Source organism: Marmota marmota, unplaced genomic scaffold (genome assembly GCF_001458135.2).
Source record: "Marmota marmota marmota unplaced genomic scaffold, marMar, whole genome shotgun sequence".
NCBI lineage: Eukaryota > Metazoa > Chordata > Mammalia > Rodentia > Sciuridae > Marmota > Marmota marmota.
The window spans coordinates 42,367,711-42,392,762 of NW_026000016.1; the positions used below are offsets into that span (position 1 = coordinate 42,367,711).

The following is a 25,052-nucleotide window of genomic DNA, read 5'->3' on the forward strand; positions in this document are numbered from 1 at the left end:
GAGTTCTGTTAGCATAACCTAGCTTTTGCAGTTTTACTCTCAGAATTAAGTTTCAAATAAGAATCAAAACAGTAGATCAGAGTTTGTATTAGGTAAATTGGGGAATGCGTTACATTAATTGCCACAACACTGATCTCAATAAAAAGTGAATGTATATGGGAAATGAATAGTTGACTGATGTGTATTCGATTACTTTTAAGGTCAGCAGTCCCCTGATTAATCTAAAGATTCTGTTTCATGTGCTATAAGCCTTTTTAAGGCTCTTAATATCTTCATGTAAAGGAAGAAGATAAAATTGAACCAGCAGGTGTCAGCAAGGACCATAATAAAAACATTAAACTTGATTATTGCAAGTTTAATTATGTTACTTTTCAATGATGATTCAATCTGAAACAACTTTAAAATTATGGGTTCATAGACACTTATCTGAATACTGATGTAGAATCCATCTTTCTCAGCATGTTACCCTAACGGGAAATGATCAAATGTTTTAGAGAACATGTCTGAAGTATAGCAACAGTTCTAAAAAGATTTAGTTCAAAGAAGATATTTGCCAAATGCTATGAATGTCTCCTTATTTTAATGCCTTGAAAGAAATTCTACATAAATTATCTTTATTAAAAAAGCGTATATTCAAGCTTACTGTTTATTCTACTTTCTTTGATATTTTGTTATTGATTAGTTAATAATCATACATAAGTATAAAAGTAATACATAAGCAACTATCTGCATAAGGAGCTTAATTTTTCAATGAAAATATAGTACTTCTATGCTTCCATTGTGCTATTAGTCATTTCATTTTAAACCCATTATATTCATTGCATAGTCGAGGACAGATATTGTCTACTTTTCCATAAAATTGAAAGGATATTTCTCATTTATCAACTTTTTTATTAGAAAGTCTATACTTAATTTTATTCTTCCTCACTTGATGAATTGATAAAATTTAAATCTAGTAGACAAATAAGATCATCACACAAGATTAGGTACCTTATTAAGGTAGCAAATAATAAGGGGAAAGTGAGACCACAAGGAAGTTGTGTGATGCAGGACATTAGAAGTACTTTCATTATCTGCTTCTTACATCAAATAAAGGTCTTCTATTTTACATTCATCTTTAATACATCTGGTAATGTGTAGCAGTCTGTCCTACACATTCATTCAAGTGAAAATGTGTGAACTTGTATGTAAACATTTTGTATTCATGATTCTCCCCAAATTGGAAAACAAGGCAGATGCCCTTAAATTGGAGACAATAAATAAATGATGGTATGTCCATTCAGTGGTATACAACTCAGCAATAAGAATGAGCAAACTGTATATAACAAGATAGACCAATCTCAAATGCACCATTCTAAGCAAAGGAATCACATTGAGAAGCCTTCATTTATGTCATCCTGTAAAAGAAAACTATAGGTAGACAGAATACACATCAGCAGTTGCCAGCGATGGGGGAATGGTTCAGTTCTGAAAAGGACACAGGGAAATTGTGTGGTCTTATGGAACTGTGTTCCATATTTTTAGTATGTTGGTGGTTAACTGACTGTGCTTGTCAAACTTATAGAAAGTATCTGATTAAAAATGAAATGAATATAATATTAATTTATGCTGGGAAGTCTGTAATAGGATTAAGAATTTCAAACTCCCAACTGAGACCCTGGGATGTTCACCATAGCTTTTTGTTAAGCCTTGACGATATTTTCTCTGTTCCCCGCCAAAAATGCTGAACTATCTCTCAGCTACACCTCTGCTATCAACATGACAGAAAAACAAAATAACATGCTTAGGTGCTGGGCTCACTTCTCTTAGTTTCTTTTATGCGTTTGTTCCTGGACATTTAATTCTTGCCTATTTCATTAACTCCATGCTTTATTCAAGCATAATTGTCTTCAGGAAGAGATTTGATTTGAAAGCCTATTTTGACATTTTAAAGGAAATGTTGATACATAATTTTTCATGTCCATATTTATTTCAAAACTGTGTTAAGATAATTTCATATTTTTCTAATGTAAAGAACATATATTTATTAGGATATATCTAACATGTTTATACTAAAACCGTTATGTAAATATTACACCTTTAGTCCTGCGACAAGCACTGTGGGGTATGCACTGTACAAAGGAGAACATTTCCCAACCTATTTGACTTACAGGTTGGCAAGGTAGTTAGCTTAAACTGCCCAATTAACTAATAGGCTGTGATTTTGATAGGGATAAGTATCCTTGGAATGCACGTAAAATGGAAATTTGTCTGAGTCTTGAGTTTTCACTTCACATTATGTAGGGAACATTTTAACATATCATTAAGATTTAATAAGTTTTTGACACTCTAGTATTCCATTTCATGTATTATTTTTTTTAACTGTTATCATAGTGTTAGACCTTTACTTTATTTCAAGTTTTTCTTGAAATAATTTTCAAGAAAAAACATTTTCAAATGTTTTTGTAATATACATTCTTGTATGTAATACAAAATTCATTTGCTGATTTGTTTCTTTGGGATAGAATTGTGGAACTAAGAGTACTGAGTAAAAGTACATAAAAATTCTTGTTGGAAAGATTTTACACACATGTAAGTATTAAATATGAGTTAAAAACATATCACTTGGATAGACTCTGAATTGTGATTTTTTTCCCCCCCACTGTTAAAACTCCTTGGTTCCCCAGTGGGTTGTTTTTTATTTAAATTCTGCATATCATTTCTATTGAGCCAATAAAATGCTTACTGCCATTTCAGAATTTTTCATCCCTGTAGAAACAGGAATGTTTAAGTAAAATAGTTTTTGCTTAATATATTCACTTTAAGGGCTTTGACATTTCTATCAAGCTTAATAACATATGTTTCATAATTTTTAAGTTTTAAAGAAATATTCTATCTAAATATATAACCCTAAAAATGTGCTGAGTTTCAAATCCATAAAATAATACTACAATCAGGACTAATTTGAGAAAAAGGATATTTTCATTCATATTAACACCACACGACATACATTTAATACTTTTTATATACAAAGAAAAGCAATTATTTTTTTTACAGATAAAATGGAGAAACTAAAAACTTTTACATGTTTTTTTCATTGTATAAATTGTATTTGTTACTGACAGTCAATTGTTTCTTTGTGTGTTGTAACAAAACTAGAACAGTATACTTTCGTAACCCCATAAATTTCTTCACAAAGAACATTCTCCCCCTTTCAGTGCTATGATTTCATTATTTTATCCCTAGATTGTCATTTTTAACTTCTTCCTAGGGTAAGAATACTTTGAAAAACGTCTTTCAATGAATATCAATAGATTCTAGTCTCTAATGTTAAAGCAAACTGTGTATTAGATAAAGAACAATGTATCACTGCTACAAAAGAATGAAATATTGGGGCAGGGGCTGTAGCTTAAGGGCAGAGCACTTGACTAGTAGGTGATCCTCGGCACCACATTTAAAAAAAAAAAAAAAAAAAGCATTCTGTCCATGTATAACTACCGAAAAAAAAAAAGGAAATATGAAAATCTCATACACATCTTTCAGTTAATAAACTGATTACAAACTTTGAGATTTTCTTTGTATTTTGGCCTGTTGCTAACTGGCCATTCTGGTTTGTGAATTGTGTGCACACAAGTTCACTTTTCATTATTTTAGTGTGCTTAGTATTTATATGGATTTATAGTGATCAAACTAGTATAATACTTTTAGGAGACGATTCTTGCATAACATTGTAGAAAGGATGAGAAATAACAGGTAATTTAATTAGAGTACTTACTGAAGAATTTTAAATATAGCTTATTTGCTGGTAGTCATAATTCTAGTTGAAAGAAATGCAAATTTTTTTATTACTCTAATGTAGAAACTAATATTCTTACATTGTATCTTTAAAGTCTGAAAACTTCTAATTTTGGAATTACAGAAAAATTAGAACAAAATTCCATGAAATCTTGCATTTACCCCATGTTGATTTTGTCATAATGTATAATAATACAATTTTTAAATGAAGCATTTGAGATCCAGTTGTAAGTATGATTTCCTTTTTACCCCTAAATAACTCATGGTATATTTTCAGAAAACAAGGGTATTTTCTTATGTAATGCAATTTATTTTTAAAAATGTGGCACTTAACATTGTTATACTTCTAATGTATAGACCTTAATCAAATTTTAGCATTCATTCGAATTAACCAGAATAACGTTTATACCAAGAGAAAATCTTGGATTTTTCCTTGTATTTAGTTGTTCTTTCTTTTTGACTCCTTCTAGCCTGGAACACAGTATTTTTTTTGCCTTTTAAGACAGTGACAGTTTTGAAGAAGATAGGCCAGTTATTTTATAGATGTCCTTAAATTAGTCTTAGCTGAATTTACTCATTGTTTAATTTGGGGTTTATGCCAACAAGTATATGCAAAAACTGCTCAATGTCAGTAGCCATCACAGAAATACAAATTGAAACCACTGTGGAATACCACCTCAGAATAGTTGGAATGACTATTATAAAGGATAAAAAGTGCTGAGGACGTGGAGGGAAGAACATTCTTGTTCACTGATGATGGGAATATAAATTAGTGCAGTCATTTTGGGGGAAAAAAATATAGAGGGTCTTTAAAAGAATTAAAGCTGGGATTACTATGGGATCTAGCATTCCTACTGATGGATATGTTTCCAAGTGCTATCTGCCCTCCTATGTTTGTTACAACTTCATTCACAGTGTTGGATACAATTGAATCGAGTTCTGTGAACAGATAAATGTATAAAGAAAATATGGTACATACACAGTGGTATACTTCCAAAGAAGGGAGTTTTGTCATTTATGACAACCTAGATGGACTGCAATACATTAAGTGAACAAAATCAGGCACAGAAAGATAAATACTGTTGCATAATCTGATTTATATATAGAATTTTTAAAATGTTGAATTTAGAGAAGTAGAGTACAATGGTGGTTGCCAGAGGCAGGGATGGTTGGGGGGTTGGGGAGATGTTGGTCAGAGATTACAGAATTTCAGTTAGATAGGAAGAATCAGTTCAAGTGCTCTATAGTACAGTATGGTCACTATACTTAATGGCAATGTATTGTGTTCTTGAAAATAACTAAAAGAATACCTTTTGAGTGTTCTGAATACACAAAACCAAATGTGAAACATTGTATGTCAGTTCAAGTTAGCTCGAGTATCATAGTGCATACAATGAATATGAAATTATTATTTGCAGGTTAAGAAATTTTAAAGATGCAAAATTGGCATTTTGGCAGAAATATCATTGAAATGATGTTTTCTTCCAATAACATCACATGCGGAGTTTTCTGATGTCTCTATGTCCCATAACTGGTGATGTTAACTTTGATTATTTGGCAAAGATGCTATCTTCAGGTTCTTTACTATGAAATCACTTGTTTCCCCTTTGGAATTTTTTGTGGAGGAAATGTTTTTACACACTATGAATGATTTGCTTCATTAATTTTATATCCATTGATGATTCTTGCCTGAATTTTTCCTGTGATGACTAGCAGAGGATGATCTTAAAATTGCACCATTCTTTCTTAATTAGATAGCATTCTTTTGTGGAAAAAAAAGCCTGTCTGCTTTCTATTTATTAATTTATGTATTTTATGGACTGATGAGTTGTTAAATCTTCAGTGCCTTATAATCTGATACTTACATATCGTCCAAAAGGTGGCCAGTGGGAACCCATTCAAGCTGGCTTTTGTATCCTAATATGGCCCCATTGTTCCTCGAGCCTGGCATTGTTTTCTGACACAACAAAATATTTGAGGCTGAGCTTAGTCTTTCCCAGCTTCAGAACTGGAACCACCCATTTCTTTAAATGGTCTTGATTGCTTTAGGTGGAGAATGCCTTTATAGAGTGAGATTGGCACTAGGTTAATGTTTCTAACAATAAAATTTGAGATTGGGATGCTCTAGAAACATTCATAATTCTCCTTTGAGATTATAATGTTATAGTAGTTGTAAAAAAAAAAAAATTACCCATTAAGGGGTTGGGGATATAGCTTAGTTGGTAGAGTGCTTTCCTCGTATTCACAAGGCTCTGGATTTAATCCTCAGCATCACACACAAAATAAATAAAATAAAATTGCTTATTAAAATGCAGAAATGCAAGAATGAACTGTTGATTCTAAGTCCTCATTTTTCTTTGTGTTTTCTGATATAGATAAGTCATTACCTGAGTAAAATGCACTTAATTTTTCTTCCATCTTTCCAAAGCTTCATCTTCATTATGGGAAAACTGGATGACTCACGTAAATGGAGACAGGAGGGTGAGGTCAGGAATATTCCTGCTGAATGGTGACTTGGGGCCAAGAACAATATTTAGTTCTGCATTTGAGATTTCAGAATCTGCCAAGTATCAGTTACTCTAAAATTTCCATTATGTTCTTCCTTTCTATAGGTGTCATTCATCTGTATACCTAAAGGTGTCACTGATTTCCCCCCCACCACATGCACACACAATAGTTTTGTGAATAACTGTATTTTGGTGGGGGTAGTGTTGCTATTTTAGTACGGTTGTTCCTCTGTTTTCTTCCTCATAAGTTTTAGTTGCCTTGGTCATGAAATATCTTGTAATGTTCTCAGAAGGTATTTAAATGTAATATTAATACTGACCATTTCATGAATAACTTTGAATGTTTAAGAGAAATCATTTCAAGAGAGGAAAACTGTTAAACAAGCTTGGATTAGTGTACTTCAATCTTTCTCAATTCTGAAAAATAAAAATACAGAAACTTTTTGAACTCTCTTGAGATATGCAGTTTCATATCTAAGATTTCATATTGCATCAAAAATGAAAAATACAATGGAATTATCAATACAATACTTGAAAACAATGTTGTAATCCTATTTAATGAAAAGAATACATGGGTGTTCTTTGCTGAAATTGAATTTAAGCTTCAAAATCAGAAATTTCATCTTCACAATTATGAGATTGACTGGTTTTTGTTTTGTTGTAAATGAAGGAAACATTGTTATTAGCTAAACATCTTTAATAAAATTAACATTTTTCTTTATAAAGCCTAGTTACAATGTAGGTTTTTTAAATGAAAATCATTAGTGAGTAAAATGCACTTAAATTTTCTTACACCTTTCCAAACCTTCATTTTTTTTTAATCCTGTAACTAAAATTATAGAGTTATCAGTTACTTTGTAGTTGGTCAAGAATCAGGTTAGTGCTTTGAGACATACTGGTTTATTTCAGATCAATCTCTAGTATATTTTTAAAGATGAAATTCACTGACGTCTATACATGTAGAGTAAAACTCATTTTGATATTTTGGCGAAAGTGAATACATTGGTAGTACTTGTTCCACTGAAAGTATTTCCTCTAAAAATGTACATAACGTGAGATAATTAGAAAATTAAACCATGCTGTCTTCAGAATTTGTTAAACTAATATGGAAATTAGGAAAGGTATTATTTCAGTGTTCAGATTTAGATGGTTACCTAATATAGTGTCACTGAGGACTATTTGATATGTTTTCCTTAATAATTTCCCTATCAGGGTCTTATGAATGGTTAATGAAAAATTAGCTCATTGGCACACCTGAGTTTTTAAAACTAAATAGTCTTGTTATTGAGTTAGTTTTTGTGTCTATCCACAATTCAGATTCTTAATTTTGTACTCTTATTTTGTTAGATATGTGGCTGTCCACAAAAAAGGGGGGAAGGTTGGTTTACTCTAATATGTACTGAGTTTATTGTTGTATGTAAAATGTTTTAATATTTGAAATATTTAGAGGGATTATAATGTACTTACCTGTTTTCAATCATATACAATTTTTGCTAATAAAAAAAACAAGTAATATTTCCAGAATATGACAATATATGAGACTCTACTTCTTCAACGATTCTACTTGGCAAAAATTGTTATGAAACTTCTTATGTACGGTCTATAATAATTCAGTTAAGCATTTCTGTGTTGTTTCTGTCTTATACTTCGTCCTTCCTTACACCCATTCTGTTTTTATTTCCCTTCTGTTACCTGCTTTGGATTATGATACCACCAAGTGCTATTTTCCCCAAGCTAAAATTTCAGAATGATTTTTAGTTTTTCTATCACCAACTGTACCTAATCTGTCCCAAGTTCCAAAGCCTAACCACAAGCAACTCTAAAATCTGTTATATTCCTAATTTCTATTCACTTTTTTTAAGAGACGATTTTTAAAAATATTTATTTATTTTTTTAGTTTTTCAGTGGACACAACATCTTTGTTTATATGTGGTGCTGAGGATCGAACCTGGGCCACACGCATGCCAGGCGAGCGCTACCACTTGAGCCACATCCTCAGCCCTCCATTCACTTTTCATTCATTCAACAAATGTTAAGTACTTATGCTGTGCCAGGTACTTGCTGTGGATCACTGCAGGCAACAAAATGACAAGAGTTTTTGGCCTTTCGTTACTTGTAGTAGAGGAGATACCTCAGAAACAAAAGACAATTACAAATTGTTACAGTTATGGCATAGAAATAAAAACTGATACTACCCTCTCCCTCATCCCCTTCATCTTTTCTATTTAAGAGAGGATGGTTAGGATAAGTTTGATTTGGAGCCAGCCATTTGGGGATACTAGGTTTAGAGGATAGTATATACATAGGCTCTGATGTCAGAAAGCATTGAGCATGTTGCAAGAACAGAAGGGAATCAAGTGCCTATAAAGGGTAGTTGCGAGAGGGACTGAGCTAGTATGGAAAAAGCATACAATAGATTACTTATAGGGCCCTGCAGTATTTGGCAAGGAGTTTGGATTTTATTGAAATAAAAGCAATGGAAGTGTCATGACTTGATTTGTTAAAACATTACTGTGGAGAATGAGAGCCCAGTTAGTAGGCTATTATAGTGGTTCCAAGTGGAGACACAGTGATAATTGATCTTAAGGTAATATTAGTGACAATGGGGAAACACAAATCAAGCTGTAGCAGACAAATGACACTTAGAAATGGGATTGGGGGAGCAGGGAGTTAAGGGGAAGGAAGACTAAAGGATAAATTTTTAGATTTTGGACTAGAACAGTTTTCCTGGAAGTATAATACAGAGACTATTGGGGATAAGGTCCTTTGAGTTCACTTCATGTGTTCTTCAGGATAAAAATGATTTTTATAATAATACTAAGACATGATTTGCAAAGCCACTGGTGTTAGCTTGAATCAGTGTGGTGACACTAATTTTTTTTTTTTTTAGTTGTAGTTGATACAATATTTACTTATTTTTATGTGGTGCTGAGGATCGAGCCCAGCACCTCGCATTTCCGAGGTTGAGTGCTCTACCATTGAGCCACAACCCCAGCCCCCAAACTATTATTCTTCACCTGTTTGAAACTTGGATTTTTATTCTACAAGTATCTTTTAAAAACACCTTTGAAGGAGGCTGGGGAGTGTAGCTCAGTGTAGAGCACTTGCCTGGTACACATGAGGCCCTGCGTTGGATCTTCAACATCCCCTGCCGCCCAAAAGTCCTGGGTGATGTGATAAAAGAGTATTATCAAACATCAACCTTGGAGTCTTTCAACAATATATAAATGTGATAAAATGGGAAGCATGTTTAAAGTAGTATGGCAGCAAATTGGTCATGTCAAGGAAAAGCATTTGTAAGGTATTTGAAAAGCATGCTGAGTAACTTCTGTTTTTTGTGGACACCATTTTTTTAAAACTGTTTTAAAGAAGAACCACTGAAATGATTTGTACCAGTGAAGAGATCTGAACTTCCACATTGAAAATTACAATTTTGGAAAATTTGTGTTCTTTACTGTGACTGTGATATCATCTAGGTACTTAAAGACCTTTATGATAAGGTTAGTGGTAATGGATGTGAGTTCTAATATGGTGTAAAGAAATGGCCAAAATTTAAAAGAGCTTAATAACTTCGTAAACTAAATATTTCTGGATGACGGAAGGCATAAATCATGTATGAGTAAAAGATCTACTCGATGGACGATGTAGACTATCGAGCTTTAAGAGTAAGAAATTTCATCGATATGATTCAGAAGTCCACATTGCAGTTACCCTTTAGTGATCTACCGTCTGCCATGTTTGCTGTAGTGTCAGAGTATCCACAATGACATGAGAAAAGTATTTTAATAGCCACTCTTTTCCAACTATACATTCGTACAAAGCCAGACTTTTTACAAACTTCAACCCAAGTATGTAGCAGATTGGCTGCAGAACCTGCCTCTGTGAGGATAGAAATAGAAGAACCTTGCAAATGCTTCTTTTCTAATTTTTTTGAATGTTTTGAAAAATATAGCTCGTTTTCATAAGATGCTATGTATAAATATATAATGGGTTTATTGTTATTTGTAAAACAAATTTTAAAGATACACTATTTTTTTTTAACTTCTAACATAAGGAATATAGAGCTATATAATCCATATTAGCCAAAGAGTTTTAGTATCCTCAGGTTAAAGAAGTCCAGTATCCCAGGAGTTTTGAGAATTGTGTGTCTGGACCAGCTGAGTATAACATGTAAAGAGAAAAAAGAATTGGGTTTTGAAGGGACGTGATAGATTGAATCCTCTATTCAGGTAGAAATGCCAGGTGGGCAGTTGAATTGAGGCATTTGTAACTGAGAGCTTAGTACAGATACTTATGGTAAAGATGTATGTTTCAGAGTAATTAAATATGAATAGTATGGAAAAGCCCTGAAATTGGATGGTTTGAGGAGAGGGTATAGAGTGTGTGTGTGTGTGTGTGGGGGGGGAGATTAAAGTCTTAGAACACTTAAACACGTATGAGCTTCAGATAGAAAAGGGAACTTGGCATAGATGTATTACAGAGGGAAGGCTAGGGGGATGTGGATCATAGTACATTTTGGCAAGTGGGCTATTTGGTTGTGTTGAAAGCTATGGCGAATGAACCGGAGAACCTTGGTGTGATGGTCCTCACTGGCCCATTAGAAAGAACTGTTGCTGTAGCTTGTTACGTTTCCTTGCTTTCAGTTGCGTCCTCTATCCTCTGTCTCACTATTATCTTTCATAAAGTCAACTTTCTCAGTTTTTTAAAACCTAGCATTAGCTCCCTTATATCAACTGGATAAACATAATTTTTTTTCATGAACTGACACCTGTTTTTACTGCAATATTTTTACTGCCAATTCTCCACCAGCCACGAACTATAATTTGAAATTACTTATGATATTGTGCTATGCTTTAGAGTTCTTTGTGCTCTTTCTAGAATCCTGTCTTCCACAGGTTATCCATGCATCGTTAACTTTTCCTGTTTATTATTTAAAACTTACGGCAGGCAGCACCTTCTCAAGGCAGCCTTTTTTTTTTTGCTTGAAGATTTGGTGAATTTGAACTTCGTTGAACTTGATGATGGTTTTTATGTCATTGACTTCATACTTCGTAGCAAGAATTGTTTTTGTGAAAGGCATGTATGCATTCATGAAACAAATATCCATTTAGCCAACTATATATGCCAGTCATTGGAAATACACCTATAGACATAGGTCCCTGAAACTTAAAATTTATAACCTAGGAGGTAATAGATATTTAAAGTATTTTACATATTAAAATGTATTTTTACTTCATTTATGTAGGATTAAATAGCATTAAGAATACAGTGCACATGGAACCATTTTAAGTATTACACAGTTTTGTTGTTTTTATTCATTAGTTTACATTCAACATGAGAATTTTATGCAGATTTTTATTTTCTAAGCAGAAGCTCTTTGACCTTCTGTCCAGGATGCTATTGAAATTATTTCTGTTACGTGAATAGTTAGGTTATATCACTTTAGGTTTCTTTGTGTTCTACATTTCTTTTTCTTTAGCTTTTAATAATTTCTGTGTAGCCATTGTCAAATATTAGTAGGTATGCTAAAACCACACAGATATAGCACAGAATTTTGTGTTCCTGGTATCAAGTTGTGGAATACTTAATGTTACACAATGTATTTCATTAGTTAAATGTTACTAAAAATTGCAGGGCTGGGGCTATGGCTCAGCAGTAGAGCACTTGCCTCACGTGTGTGAGAAACTGGGTTTGATTGTCAGCACCATGTAGACCTCTATTTTATTTACTTACATCAACAACTAAAAATATATCAAAAAAAATTACAGGTCTGCTTGAATTCTTCAGTATATTTACTGTCTCTAAGAGATTCATACAACAGGTAATATTTATTTCCCTGAAGTCTTTGACCAAGAAACCTTTGTCATACCCAAAGAGTTCATTCCCAAAACGAATGTTTTTTCCTCTATAGTTTTTACTGTTGCGTATTAGTATATTTACAATGTATAACAATATAATTTGCCCTGTATCCTTCCACATCACTTACCCTTCCCTTTCTTTCTCCCATTTCCTTGTCCCTTTCCTCTATTCTGTTGATTACCCTTGGCTTTTCATATGATCACCCCCACCTTTTCTTTTTTCCTCTCTGGTGCCCACAAACGGAAGAAAACATATGACCCTTAATCTTCAGAGCTTGCTTATTTTGCTGAACACAGTGGTTTCAAGTTCTATACATTTTCCTGAGAATGAAATAATTTCAAAAAACATACTGTCCACCATGCGGCCTGCGCAATGGTTTCATTAATGAGGTTCTTGGCATAAAGTTAGTTAGAAGAGATCGAAATAAAACACACAGACTCAGTTACCTTATTTCTATTGCCAGGTCCGAGATGGCTCCCCTCTCTGGCTCCAACCTCTAACCGCCCAGCAGGGCAGCAAGGATTACTCAGGGCTAGCAGGAGAGAGAGAGAGTGAACACGCCAGGGAGTAGCCTTTTATTGGGGAACAAGAAATTCAGGGGATAATTCCATCCAATGAAGGTTGAGGGGGGACTGCACTCCAAGGTCAGAGTCGGTGATTGGGCCCCCGGGGTCAGTGGTCAGTCACACCCCCACACGGACGGGTTCTCTCATCAGGAAAGGGCCGGGAAAATTCCAACACAGCCAGAAGCCTCAGACCCTTAACGGGAGCCGCCCAGTCACGTGTCAGGATGGCTTCCCACAATACTGATTTAACGTTCAAAAACGAATCAACATAATTAAAAATTTTAACAAAGTAAGGTAGAAAACCTTATGCCTCTCAGCAGAAACAACCATTTGACAAAAATCTAGTCTTTTGGAGAATAGAAGGGAATTGTCAACCTTTTGAATCAGGGCATCAATGAAAAATGGAAGCCAAAATTATACTTAATGGTAGAAGATTGAATACTTTTGCCCCAAGATGAAGGACAAAAAGATGTCTTCTATTCATTGTACTGAAGGTTCTTGCCATTGCAGTAAGGCAAGAATCAATTGAATAAGCTACTTGAACTAAGGCAGTGAGAAAACAAAAGGTTAATATACAGAAATTGGTTACTAACAGTAATTAGAAAATTGAGAACAATTCACAATATGTAGCAGTATTAAAAATATAAAACAGGAAATAATGAGGAAAAAGATGTGAATAATCAGTAGATTGAAAGTGAAAATTTTTTCTTTTCGGTACCAGGGATTGAACTTGAGGATGCAAGCCACATTCCCAGTCCTATTTTATTTAGAGACAAGGTCTTGCTGAAGTTCCTTAGTGCCTTGTGGTTGTTGAGGCTGACTTTGAACTCGCTATCCTCCTGCCGCAGGCTCCTGAGTTGTTGGGATTACAGGCATGTGCCACCTCATCTGGCAGGTTTCTGATTGTTTTGGGGAGGTACTTGACATATCATTGGTCTTTAGCATAGGTTTAATGAATTAATGGGTGAATGTTTGTTTATAATTATAAAAGTATACATAAAACGTATACATAAAGTATACATAAAAATCATATAAAGATTGGCCTTGTAAGTTTAAACCTAATGTTTTTAGAATATAAATTGCCTTATTAGGGATATCAGATATTAGCATGATTATAAGAAGCTTAGCATGATATTGTAATAATGTGTAGGGTAAAAGGAAGTGTCATAGATCTACTTACAGATCTATCACCTTAGTGGACTGCAGAAGAGAATATTTTGTAAACAATACTACTTGAGAGAAGCAGATGTGGTTGAGACTAAATATTTGCGTGAGCTAAGCAGCTTGGATTAGCAAATGGCAGAAATGAGAGCACAGGGTCTCTTAATTTTTGAAGTATCACGCGAATCTGTCATTTGAATGCTTGTGTCAGGCATATGATTGACATGAATTGGTAATGCTTACATTATGTAAGTTTCAACTTTACACTTTTTTTTCCCCAGAGTTCTGAAATTCCTATTGCTTCAGACAATGGATGAGCAATCACAAGGAATGCAAGGGCCACCTGTTCCTCAGTTTCAACCACAGGTAATTTATTCAATTTAAGTGGGCGTATGCATACCTATCTGTATTAAATATGTGTGAAGAATAAGATGGTACATTTACTTTAGGAAGTAGCCCAAAATGCTAATTTTGAATTTCTAAATTTTTGTAAGAATTATTTGCTTTAAAATGTATTGTCATACTTGCTTCCCATGTACATACGGAAACCAAAGAGCAGCTTTATCTTTTACCTTTATTTGAATGATGTACAGGCCTTAAGTGTGGCTAGTAGGCCTGGGGAGGGGAAAGGGGAAAAAATGAGACTGTCTGGAGTGCCTGCTATCCTTTTTTAACCTGCTTCTGCTTTGGTGGCTGATCTACCTTGCCCACAACTTCTATTATTGTTTTTCTCTGTCAATAGTAATAATTTATTTCTCTTTTTAAGTAGTTCCTTGTTTTTTGTAAAATGGAAAGAATATTTCAGTAACAAATGTATATACACTATTGAAATTTACCATTTGTTATTAATGCCTGTCATAAAGCTCAGTATGTAACGATATGTTTAAAATTAACATCCCTGTGCGGGGCTAGCACATCATTTTTATTGTTGTCTTTCATAAAGACTGTTTTTCAGCTTGGTGTTAAAGGCATTCTGTAGTAGGTCTCAGATATACTCTCCTGGCCTTGTCCTCGTTTTGCTCAGATGGTATTTCTGAAGGTGTTTGAGGAATTGATAAGATGTTGTTTCAAATGAGATCTGTAGTCAAATAGGTTGGGAGGTTGGGGGTAAACAGTTGCTTATGGCAGTACCTGTTTGAAACCTTCCTGTACACATATGCATTGGGAATTTTGAAGAGAGTGATATAGGGTGTAGTGGTTTCCAGTATGATCTATGGAGTCCATTTCTTTTAATGTATCTATTGACTTCTCCCAGAAGTACACTTCAGAAAACACTGCCTACAAAAAAGCTACCTTTTCTGCTTCTGTGATGTTTCTCATTTTGCACTTTCCTCCAGTTTTTGAAATCCTGTGCATCTTTCAAGGACCGTCTAAAATGCCACTTCTGCCATGCGGCTTTATCTTGATCTGAATGTGCTTTCTTCCCTTGGATACTTGGTTACTCTTTGCATCTCTTTCCTGGTACTTTTGACACCTTTTTGTAATTTTTTTTTTCTAATGGGCATTTTCCTTACCTCTTGTATTAGGTTAAAAAATTCGTGAGGGAAGACTGTCTGCCCTATGCTACCTACATTTCTCACATGTAGCAAGGGCTCAATAAGAATACATAATTGAAACTAACCAGGAAGTCCTTAAAATTAACATTTTTAAATTACATCTTTACTTAATTGTACTTTTAGGTTCCTTTTCTTTGTTATACCAACCTGAATTCCCTGACTTGAATTGAGACTTTTTACCTTAAAGTTAAGTCCAATATTTTAATTTTAAGAAGACTGTTTTTCTTAAATTGACTACCTGTGCTTTGGTTAATGGTCAAAAATTTTATCAAGTTTATCATAACCTTTATCCAGTAGATATAGACATTATCTTGGTGCCAGTCTTATACACATATGCACACTGTTGTACTATATTGTTTCTAATGAAGACAATAAAAGAACACCTCTAAAAATTAGGTAGTTCATGTTGATTTTGAAACCCACAGTTTTGAACAGTCCTGTATCAAAGAAAAAAAAAAAAGGTACTTTCATTTTTGCCTCCTACTGACTTGCCAACCAGGAAAGGTCGAAGTGGCAGTAGGAGGCAAAAATGAAAGTAATTGTTTTCTTATGAGACTAGGCTGCCCCACGGTATAAATTTCAAAATTATAGACATGGTTCTGCATTTCTTTTCACACTGTTCCTTTCTTTTCTACCTCCTGCTGCTGCTCCTGTGTGGGGGGACCTCTTTCCCTGTTGGAAACAGGCAAGTGTCATCCCAGGCTCTAGCTGCCTTGTGGTAAGTGGGGGAAGGGAGAACACCTTCACCCCCTCCCACCCTACCCCGCTCTGCCTTCAGACTGATGGTGTGAGACAGTGAAAGAAAGATAGATTACCTGACAGGAGCTTACGGGCGTTATTGCTTATTAAGTCTTTGAAAAATGTTTCTGCTCTCAGTGGCATTATTTTACAAGACTGGGAAAGGACAGCCTCTGCTCCAGGTTGACAACCTCCTTTTGTTTTGTTCCACACCATTGGCCTGAGTAATGGGGGTGATGTGGCAACATATGGTTAGCCCAGTGACTTCTTTCACTTTTGTAATGCTAATGTAAGTCTGGACACAAACAGAAAACTAAGAAAGTAGGCTTTCTAAGTGTCAAGTAGCAACTCCCTGTTATAATGATGAGTGATGTATATTCTCAGCATATCCTTTCTTTTTCTTGTTTCGAGATGAATAATCTAACCCCATGATGTATAATATGTGGTCTCATTTTCAGTATGGTATGAATTCCTCTTTAAGTTACAGAATGTGAAATTCATGTGTCCTTAATTGTTTTTTTTGTATTACTTTCATTCTCTTGAACTTGGGGGAAATTGTTTTCCTATTGGCCATCCTCCCTAGCTTTCTTCCTCCTTTGAATACTTCTAATGAAGAGGGTACCAAAAGGATATTTTGACAAGATTCTTGTTCTCAATATTTTCTTTCCCTTTATGCTATTGTGGAACAATACATTTCGGTTATTTCTACTTTTTAAAAAATTTAGACTTGTATAATAGATGCTGATGGAGAAATAACAAAACATTTACTTTTTACTGTAAGACAATGGAAATTTAAAACACATTACAAGTTAAAACATTGAGTATTTTGATTTGTGCTTATTGCATGAAGCAGGCTATATGGTGCTTTCACTTTATGATGAAGTTAAATATAAAACAGTTATTACCAGAGTGCAATTCTATGAATTTCTCGGAAGATTGTAATAATAATTAGGGGCTTAGGTTATGGATTTTTATTTTATTTTGGTAAATTTGATAATAAACACTTTGCCCATGAAAGAGGGAAGACAACACAGATCTGCAGGTGGGTGGGGGAGGGAAGGTATTTTGTTTTTACAGTTTAGAAAGGATTAGAATCTTAGTTTTCTGACTAAGGTAAAGTAGACTCACCATTCTTCAAGTTTCACGGCAGTGCAAAACACCTTTGATTTATGATTTTGCATATCTGTGAAGTGAGCATAAAGACAGGAGATAGTCTACCTTGAAGCATGTTCAGGGAAGTCATCAAGGTTTATTTGGGGCCAGAAAGAAGACAGACCCCATGGACTCTATCCAATAGATAAGATTTTTGCATATGATCTCTGTTACCTTCCTCTGAAGTTTATCTTCCAGATTATTCTTTGGGCAATAAGGATTATTTAACTTCTTTTAATAAACCGATTTTAAAAAGGTACTTTGCCATAAGTCATTTCATAGAGCTTCTGTATTTGAAAGTCTTTATAAAAATATAGGTAAATTCTTATAGCAGTTCAATCTTCATTGATGCAGGTGCAAGAGAATGAGCAGTAGCTGTTTTGAGGAAAGAAAATTGTAGTTTAAATCGATGGCCATGAATCTTAACTAAGGTATGATGCTTCTCAGCAATCATGTCCTTAGTCCTATGACTCCCCATGCTCCTCTCTCAAATCTTCTTAAAGTCTCAAAGTGTCCTTGCCAACTTCACTGTCAGCTGATAACCATATTTCTATTTCGCTGAAAGCACTGAAGCTATTAGAAAAGAACTTCCACATCCTCCTTCCAATATCTTTACTCATGTAGTCTCCCTTAGTTGCTATCAGATGATCTAAGCACATGGCTCTCAAAGGCCAACCCTCCTAGAGGCCCCAGATCCCATCTGTGTTCTCCACTGAGATTACCACCTCTACTAGGCACAAGGCATTTTCAGTCTTCATCTTACTATCAGATGAATTGTACTCTTCTTGAAACCATTTCTTTATCTGGCTTCTGGGGATCTTGTTTTCTTCTTGACATTTTGGCCCTCCTTTGCTGATTTTCCTCATTCTGTAGAGCTTCTTAACAGTGGTGTGCCCCAGGACTTGTTCTTGGACTTTCTATCTGTGTTCCTTACTTGCTGATCTCTTCCAGTCTCATGATTGTTCTGGAGACTCTCAAAGTCAGCTTGACCTGGACCTTGGTCTCTTTCAAGCTCAATACCCAGTTGCCTACTTGACATCAGACTTGCCTACCTTAACCCTAATGTGTATAAAATTGAACTCTAAATATTCCCCCCCAAACTGTGCTACCCCTTGTCTTCTCTGAGTTAGTGGCAAGTCCATCCTTCCTGTTCTGTTCCTGAGGCCAAAACTCTAGAGCTATCCCTGACTTCCTCCTGTTTCTCTCATCTCACATTGAGTTTAGTGGATACCCGAGGCTGTTGATTACCTCCTCTGTTGCTATCACCTAGTTGAAGGTTACTTTAATTTTTATCTGCTGTATTTCAGTAGCTTCCTAATTGGTCTCTTTGCTTCTACCCTTGTGCCCTTTCTTCCCTGTCCATCGTTTCCATCACGGTAGTCAATGACCCTTATAAAATTTCAGTCAAACTGTGTTTTGTTTAAAGCCTTCTGGCATTATCCCATCAGCTTGCTCACTCATCTTCTTCAAGTGTATATTTAAACATCACCTTCTTTTTTCACTTGGTGAAAATTGAATCATCCTTCGATTTTTCACCAAGAGAAAATTGAATCATCCTTCCCACCTAGAATGCCTTCCCTGTGCTATTTCTTTTTCCACACAATGGGAAAAAAATGCTTATAACTTTTTATTTTGCCCATTATCTTTTTTTAGAGTATAAGATCTATCCCTGAATCCCAGAATGGTATACATAGTAGCCGTTCAGTAAATACATGTTGAATAAATACCTTGGTTTCAAATCATGCCATCCTTTTGTCTTCAAAGATCACCTTTTAAATATTAAAATATGTAAATATTTTAAGATTTCTCTTTCATTACATGTGTAACAACCCACCCCATCCTTCCTTTCATGTTGAACTTCCCCACCACCATGGTTTAACTAGAACCCACCTCTATCCCCCTACAACACCATTTCCCCTGTAAGCCTCTCAAGCGGAGGTCAGTTATTCTTCCATACCTATATACCCCTGGGTTGGGAATTAGCAACAGCAAGCTTCTCCATCCACAGTGCCTCTTCCAGGCCACTACTACAAGGATGGGGAACTGCAACTTTGAGGCTTGTGCTGTCCAATTAAAGAACACTTATTACTATTATCTTCTGACCTGATTGTCCCTCATATTAGTTGAAAACTTGATCACTATGCTCAGTCCTAATGTCTTCATCCTAGGTAGTAAAACTGCTGCTACTACCAGTACCTGCTGACTACTGAGTACTTGCACAGCACCTTCCCTGTGCTTGACACTTCAAATTCACTGTCTCATCTAATTCTAACAGGCAACTTGTAAGGCATTATTTTTCACATCTTACAAATGAGGAGACTGAGCCTTAAGTATGGACTAACTTGCCCATGGTCACAGAGCTAATAACTGGTGGTGTTTGGATTCGACCCAGCTGTCTGATTGCCAGCCAGAAATTCTTTAAGTCTTATAAAGCTCCTCAAATGCTTCCTGCCAATCTTATTACCTCATTTCTTTATATATTTTATATATATATATATATATATATATCTCCTCAAAATTTGTCTTCAAAGTAAAATTTATTCTATTCTGCCCAAGATTGCACTTTGGTTTGTGATTATTACAACCATCCATCTAGTTGTCTAACCTAGAGACAAGGGATCTGATCCTTCATGTTTAGGTAATTTCCATATTCTCTTGATTTATACCCTCTAATAGATATTGAATCTGCTAATTCTCTCTATATTGATTGGACCCAGATTATTGTCACTTGATGGCTGGATTATTGCTGCAGTGTTGTAACTGATTTCCTCATTTCCATTTACCATTTCTGCTCTATTCTCTATAATGCAGTGAGTTACTTTGCTTAAATATACATCTTCTTATAGTCTTTACCCGATTCCTTCTGGGTTCTTATCCTAGGATGAATTCTGCATTTTAAGAATGTAACTCAGAAGATCTGCATCATGTGGTCATCTTGCTCTTTCCTACTTGGGGCTCAGATTCAGCCACATCTTGATTACAGCATGCTTTCTTTTATCTCTAAATCTAGGGTGGTAAGGTGATGGTCTCAGGTGGTATTCAAAGAAATATAGCCACTAATGGTTCATTAGAATGTATATTTCTTACAAAAGTGGCTTTATGAAAGAGACTCTAGGGGAAATATCATAGTAAAGGAAATGCATAATTTGAAAGATTAAAAAACAAAAAGGTTCCTGTGGGGGAAAAATGATTATGGGTGGTTCCTTATACTAGTGTGCTTATTATATGAGTGAATGATAGATAATGGTAATTTGCATGTGCTTGTTGAGTAGATAATTAAGCTCTAATTGAAAGTTAATTTCTGCCTCTTCACCTAAATATTGGTAAATTATATTGTGTTGTATTATGTGACTTTCAGTTTCTTTAGCATTATTTTAGGAAAAAGTATGGCAATGAGCCTACTAAAAAGGCTATCACATGATAAATGATTTCAAAATACTTAAAGTATCTTGGAATTTGGATTGATGGCATTTACATGTGTAAGAGTGAGAGGTCTCATATTAAAGGAAGAACCTTGAGAAATTTAGGTGATTTTTGAAAAGAATGAGAAGACAGTAAGGATTTTCTTATCGGTTGTCTTGGAGTTCTACTTGGAACAGTTCTTTCAGAGTGATTGTGGCCAAAGATGAAGCTGACATTAATCAAACCAGCTTTCCAACTTTATTTGGAACTGAGTTAAAAGCTTGAAATATAGTCTTAATAATCGCAATGATGAAATCTTTGGTGTTTGAGGGTGAATTTGATATTTGAGAATAATCCAAAGTCTTTTAGAGCTATATATTTACTTGGTGAATAAAGTAAATAGTCTTGGTATTCTCTTTGTGACCAAAATGATATATTATTAAAGGAGACCAATAATTTTCATGTGACTCACAAGCTAGCTGTCATTATAACTTCAAATACAGAGTTTCAGGCACATCTGCAGTGGTGGAACCTTTCTGGATAAGAGTCTAACTTCTCATGTGATCTGAAGAGCAAAACTGAATTCATGCATTGGTTTATTAGAAGTCAGTGGTGGTGTTCTTACATTTAGGATACCTATACATTTTATTTTCCTTTATATTTTTAGCATGTGAATTCTATGATCTTGTCATACAACTAGGGCCATGTTTCACATAGCTTTCTTACTATGCATTAACCAAATACTTCCCAAATTTGGGAATTTTGATAATTCAGTCACATTAAGTATTAGGGGAGGACAAAGGAATAGAAGGAGTCTCTAGTGGAGTTGTGTTAGGGTATCCATTTGGGGGTGAGGTGAATACCTGGAACTAGTTAAATGCTACACTAATCTTCAAAACCATTGAATGGGGTAGCAATGAAAATAAAATATTCCCAGTGTGAGTGAGCACAATGAGAAAGCAAGCTGAGGGTGATACCCGGTGGAGCATCAGCATTTTGGTGAAGAATATGCAGAGGAACCGGAAGCAAACAGGATTCTATCTAGCGCAGTGGTTTAGAGCATAAGCACTGAAGTTTGTTTGCGTGGGGTCCAGTATAGGCTTCCCACTTCTTGGTAATGTGACAGAGGGTAAGTTACTGCACAACTAATGTCTCAGTTTTCTCATCAACAAATACAAAGAATAATCATTGTTATTTTTTTACAGTTGATATGGAGCTTTATTTCTGTATTTTGCTTGGCATGTAGTCAGCATGTTAAATGTTATTAATGATAGTGATGATGATGACAAAACGTTGCCAATAATTATCATGGTCCACAGATTTCTCCACCTATTGCTTTTTCCATATCACATTATTTGCTTTCTCACATTTTTACCTACCATCCGCCTAAACTGCTGCTTCCAGAGCCTTGTTTATTTCAGTAAACGGTATCACTGTCTATTCATCCTTCCAGATGCTCAAGCCAGAAATCTGAATCATTCTTGATTTCTCTCTGTCCTTTAGTCTTAATATTCAGTGTCTTGACTCGGGTCTCTTGACCTCAAGATCATACCTTGATTCCTTCTGTCTGTCCTTGGCATCTTGCTGTAACTCCACAGGCCAGGTCTGTTATCTTGTGTTCAGTTTCCCAGCTTCATCTTATTCTGCTGGTCCTCTCTCCCAGTTCTTTCTCCGCACAGTACCGTGAGTTGCCTTTGTAAGGGATGTCTCAGAACACACAACAGAGTTTCTTTGCTTCAAAACCAAACTCCTAGCTGCTGCTGTGAAACCTCCGTGTGGTTCTGTCAGAAATTACATCTTAACTTCTTTCCTTATTACTGTATTCCTTGCTCACCACCCTCCAGCTGCAGTGTGTTTTTTGCTTTCCATAAACATCAAGCTCATACCTTCCTTAAGACATTTTTTCCACCTTTTCTTTTTGTATTACAGGTAAGTCCAGGTATATAAACAATGAATCATTTAATTTAAAAAAATTGAAAATATTTTAAAAATTAAGACTTTTTTTCCCCCACTACTGGTAACTGGACCCAGGAGCATTTTGCCATGAAGCCATGTACCCAGATCTTTTTATTTTGAGACAGGTCTCACCAAGGTGCCCAGGCTGGCCTCAAACTTGAGATCCATCTCTGCCTCCAAAGTATCTAGAATTACATAGGCTGTGCCACTATACCCAGCACCACTTGTTAAGTACAGTTATATTCCAGATATAGAATGGGACAAACTTGTACTCAAAATTTGTTACGTCTACAAAATTTTAATTTCATCAGGTCTCCTGTTTCTTTTTTTATTGGTACATTAGACATAATAGTGGAATCTGGTTTTTGTCTTTTAATCTTTGTAAATGTCAGCCAGTCTAAAATAATATCTACTTATTTTCTAACACATCAATGTAGTTTAATTCTCTGCATAGAACTTAAAAGTGCAGAATAAATAATGGATGTGTGTTTATTGTTAAACCCTTTATTAATATTTGTGGGATAAATGAGTAAATTGTCAAAACTGTCTTTATCAGTATCTGTCTCAGTAAAAGGTCTTTTCTCCCATATTTAACTTTATTACATGTAGCTGGTGGTTTTCATGGGAAGTGAGGGAGATGGGAGAGTCTGTCATTATCTTATGATAACCTAGGAGAGTGTGTCAGTTTGGTGACATTGGAATGTAGTAATTAATAATGCTGGGTAATAAAATTAATGATGATTAAATGCTACACATGCCAAGGTCTTAGAAATGTTTAACTATGTATTTGCTTTTATTTGGTCACTCATTTTCCTATGCTACAGTGAATTTCTTCCTTTATTTGATAAAAAGCTAGTTACAGTGATTAATAGCAGTTTAAACGATGTTGCTATCTTACATTTAGGTGTTTCTAGAAATAGTTCCCTTTTGAAATAGGGAGATAAATTTTCAAAAGGGAAGAAGTGCAAATAATTAGGCATGCTGGGTTTTGTCTTTTTTGGTTTTCAGTAAGGTCTGTAGAAGAAAATATAGATTTGTTAGATACTGTCAGGATATTTTGGCTTGAATGGTTTGGAGGTGAGTAATTCCTATTTAAAGATAAAAATAAAAAAAAACAGTTTGAGTATGTATGTTAAATATTGAAGGGCATTTCGAAGTTTTGTTACTTTTAAATCATGGAGAAATTTAATAATAACAAAAATATATACTAATTTGTTTAAGTAAACAAAGCGAAAATCAGCAAGAGGAGATGAGTTTGATAATGAAAACCTTATTAATGGTGTTAAATATTGTAATTAATACTGGCTTGTGTATTAAATAACTGATAACAATACATCTAGGAATTATCAGGACATAATTTTCTCTATGGGGAGTCTCTTGGGTCCATGCTGTGACTTTTCTAATTTCCCTAGAGAGAATTACCATAATGTTTTCCTGAATTATCTTATTGCTCAGTAAGTGTCCTGGCCTTCAAATTTTACAGGAAATTAAAGAAATTAATTTTCATCCTAGGAAATTATTACTTGTTTAAGGGGTGTGTACCTATGAGAGTAGAGCCAGTGGCACACAGAATGGACTTTTTTTTAAAAAATGAAAAGTAGTGTTGTAAAGGAAGCACAGCAAACAGACGGACATGGAGAAGTTAATCCCAATTACTGTTGTTAGCTAGGTCTGTTATATGATTAGAATTCGATGTTATATGATTAGAATTCATTCAGATCAAAAGATAGTCATTAATAGGAACTTAGAAATTTAAGGTATATATAAAGCTTCATTTACTCAAGTGTTTACTTTATTAATTGATTTTTGATTTTGAATATTTTGAGATATCAGAATACATTTATAATATGGCCTATTAGTATATGTATAGATCCAGATTCTTAAAAGCCTAAACTTACCACAAAAAAAAAAAATGCTTCCAAGATTAGTTTTACTTACGCTCCATGAAATGAGGAATTGTGTGTTTATAGTTATTTAAAAACAAAGCTATATAGCAGCATGATTTACAGTAGCCAAGTTACAGAAGCAGCCAAGATATTTAGCAATAGATGAATGAATAATGAAAATGTGGTGTATTTGTTTTATTTGGCGGAAAATAGATGGAACTGGAGACTATGTTGAGTGGAATAAGCCAGACTCAGGACGCCAAGGGTTATATGTTCTATCTCGTATGTGGAAGCTGGGGGGTGGGAGAATATATATGTGTACATATGTATGATGTGTACATGACCTGCATGTATGATTTTGTCAAAATGAACCCAACTATTATGTATAATGCACTAATTAAGAAAAAATAAGGGAAAGTAGAGGATAGGGATTAAGAAGGAAGAGGAGATAATGAATACTGAAATTGATCAAATAGTTCTGTGTTTGTACAAATA

The 25,052-nt window shown here is 34.7% G+C and overlaps 1 protein-coding gene across 1 annotated transcript in view; it reads left to right on the forward strand.

Annotated features, from left to right (window-relative positions):
* Positions 1 to 25,052, forward strand: part of Nek7 (NIMA related kinase 7) — a 110,557-nt gene that overhangs the window by 41,955 nt on the left and 43,550 nt on the right. The window contains exon 2 of the mRNA XM_015483350.2: positions 14,149 to 14,233. Within this exon, the coding sequence (XP_015338836.2) occupies positions 14,177 to 14,233 (57 nt within the window). The 5' untranslated portion in view covers positions 14,149 to 14,176. The remainder of the gene's footprint in view (positions 1 to 14,148; positions 14,234 to 25,052) is intronic.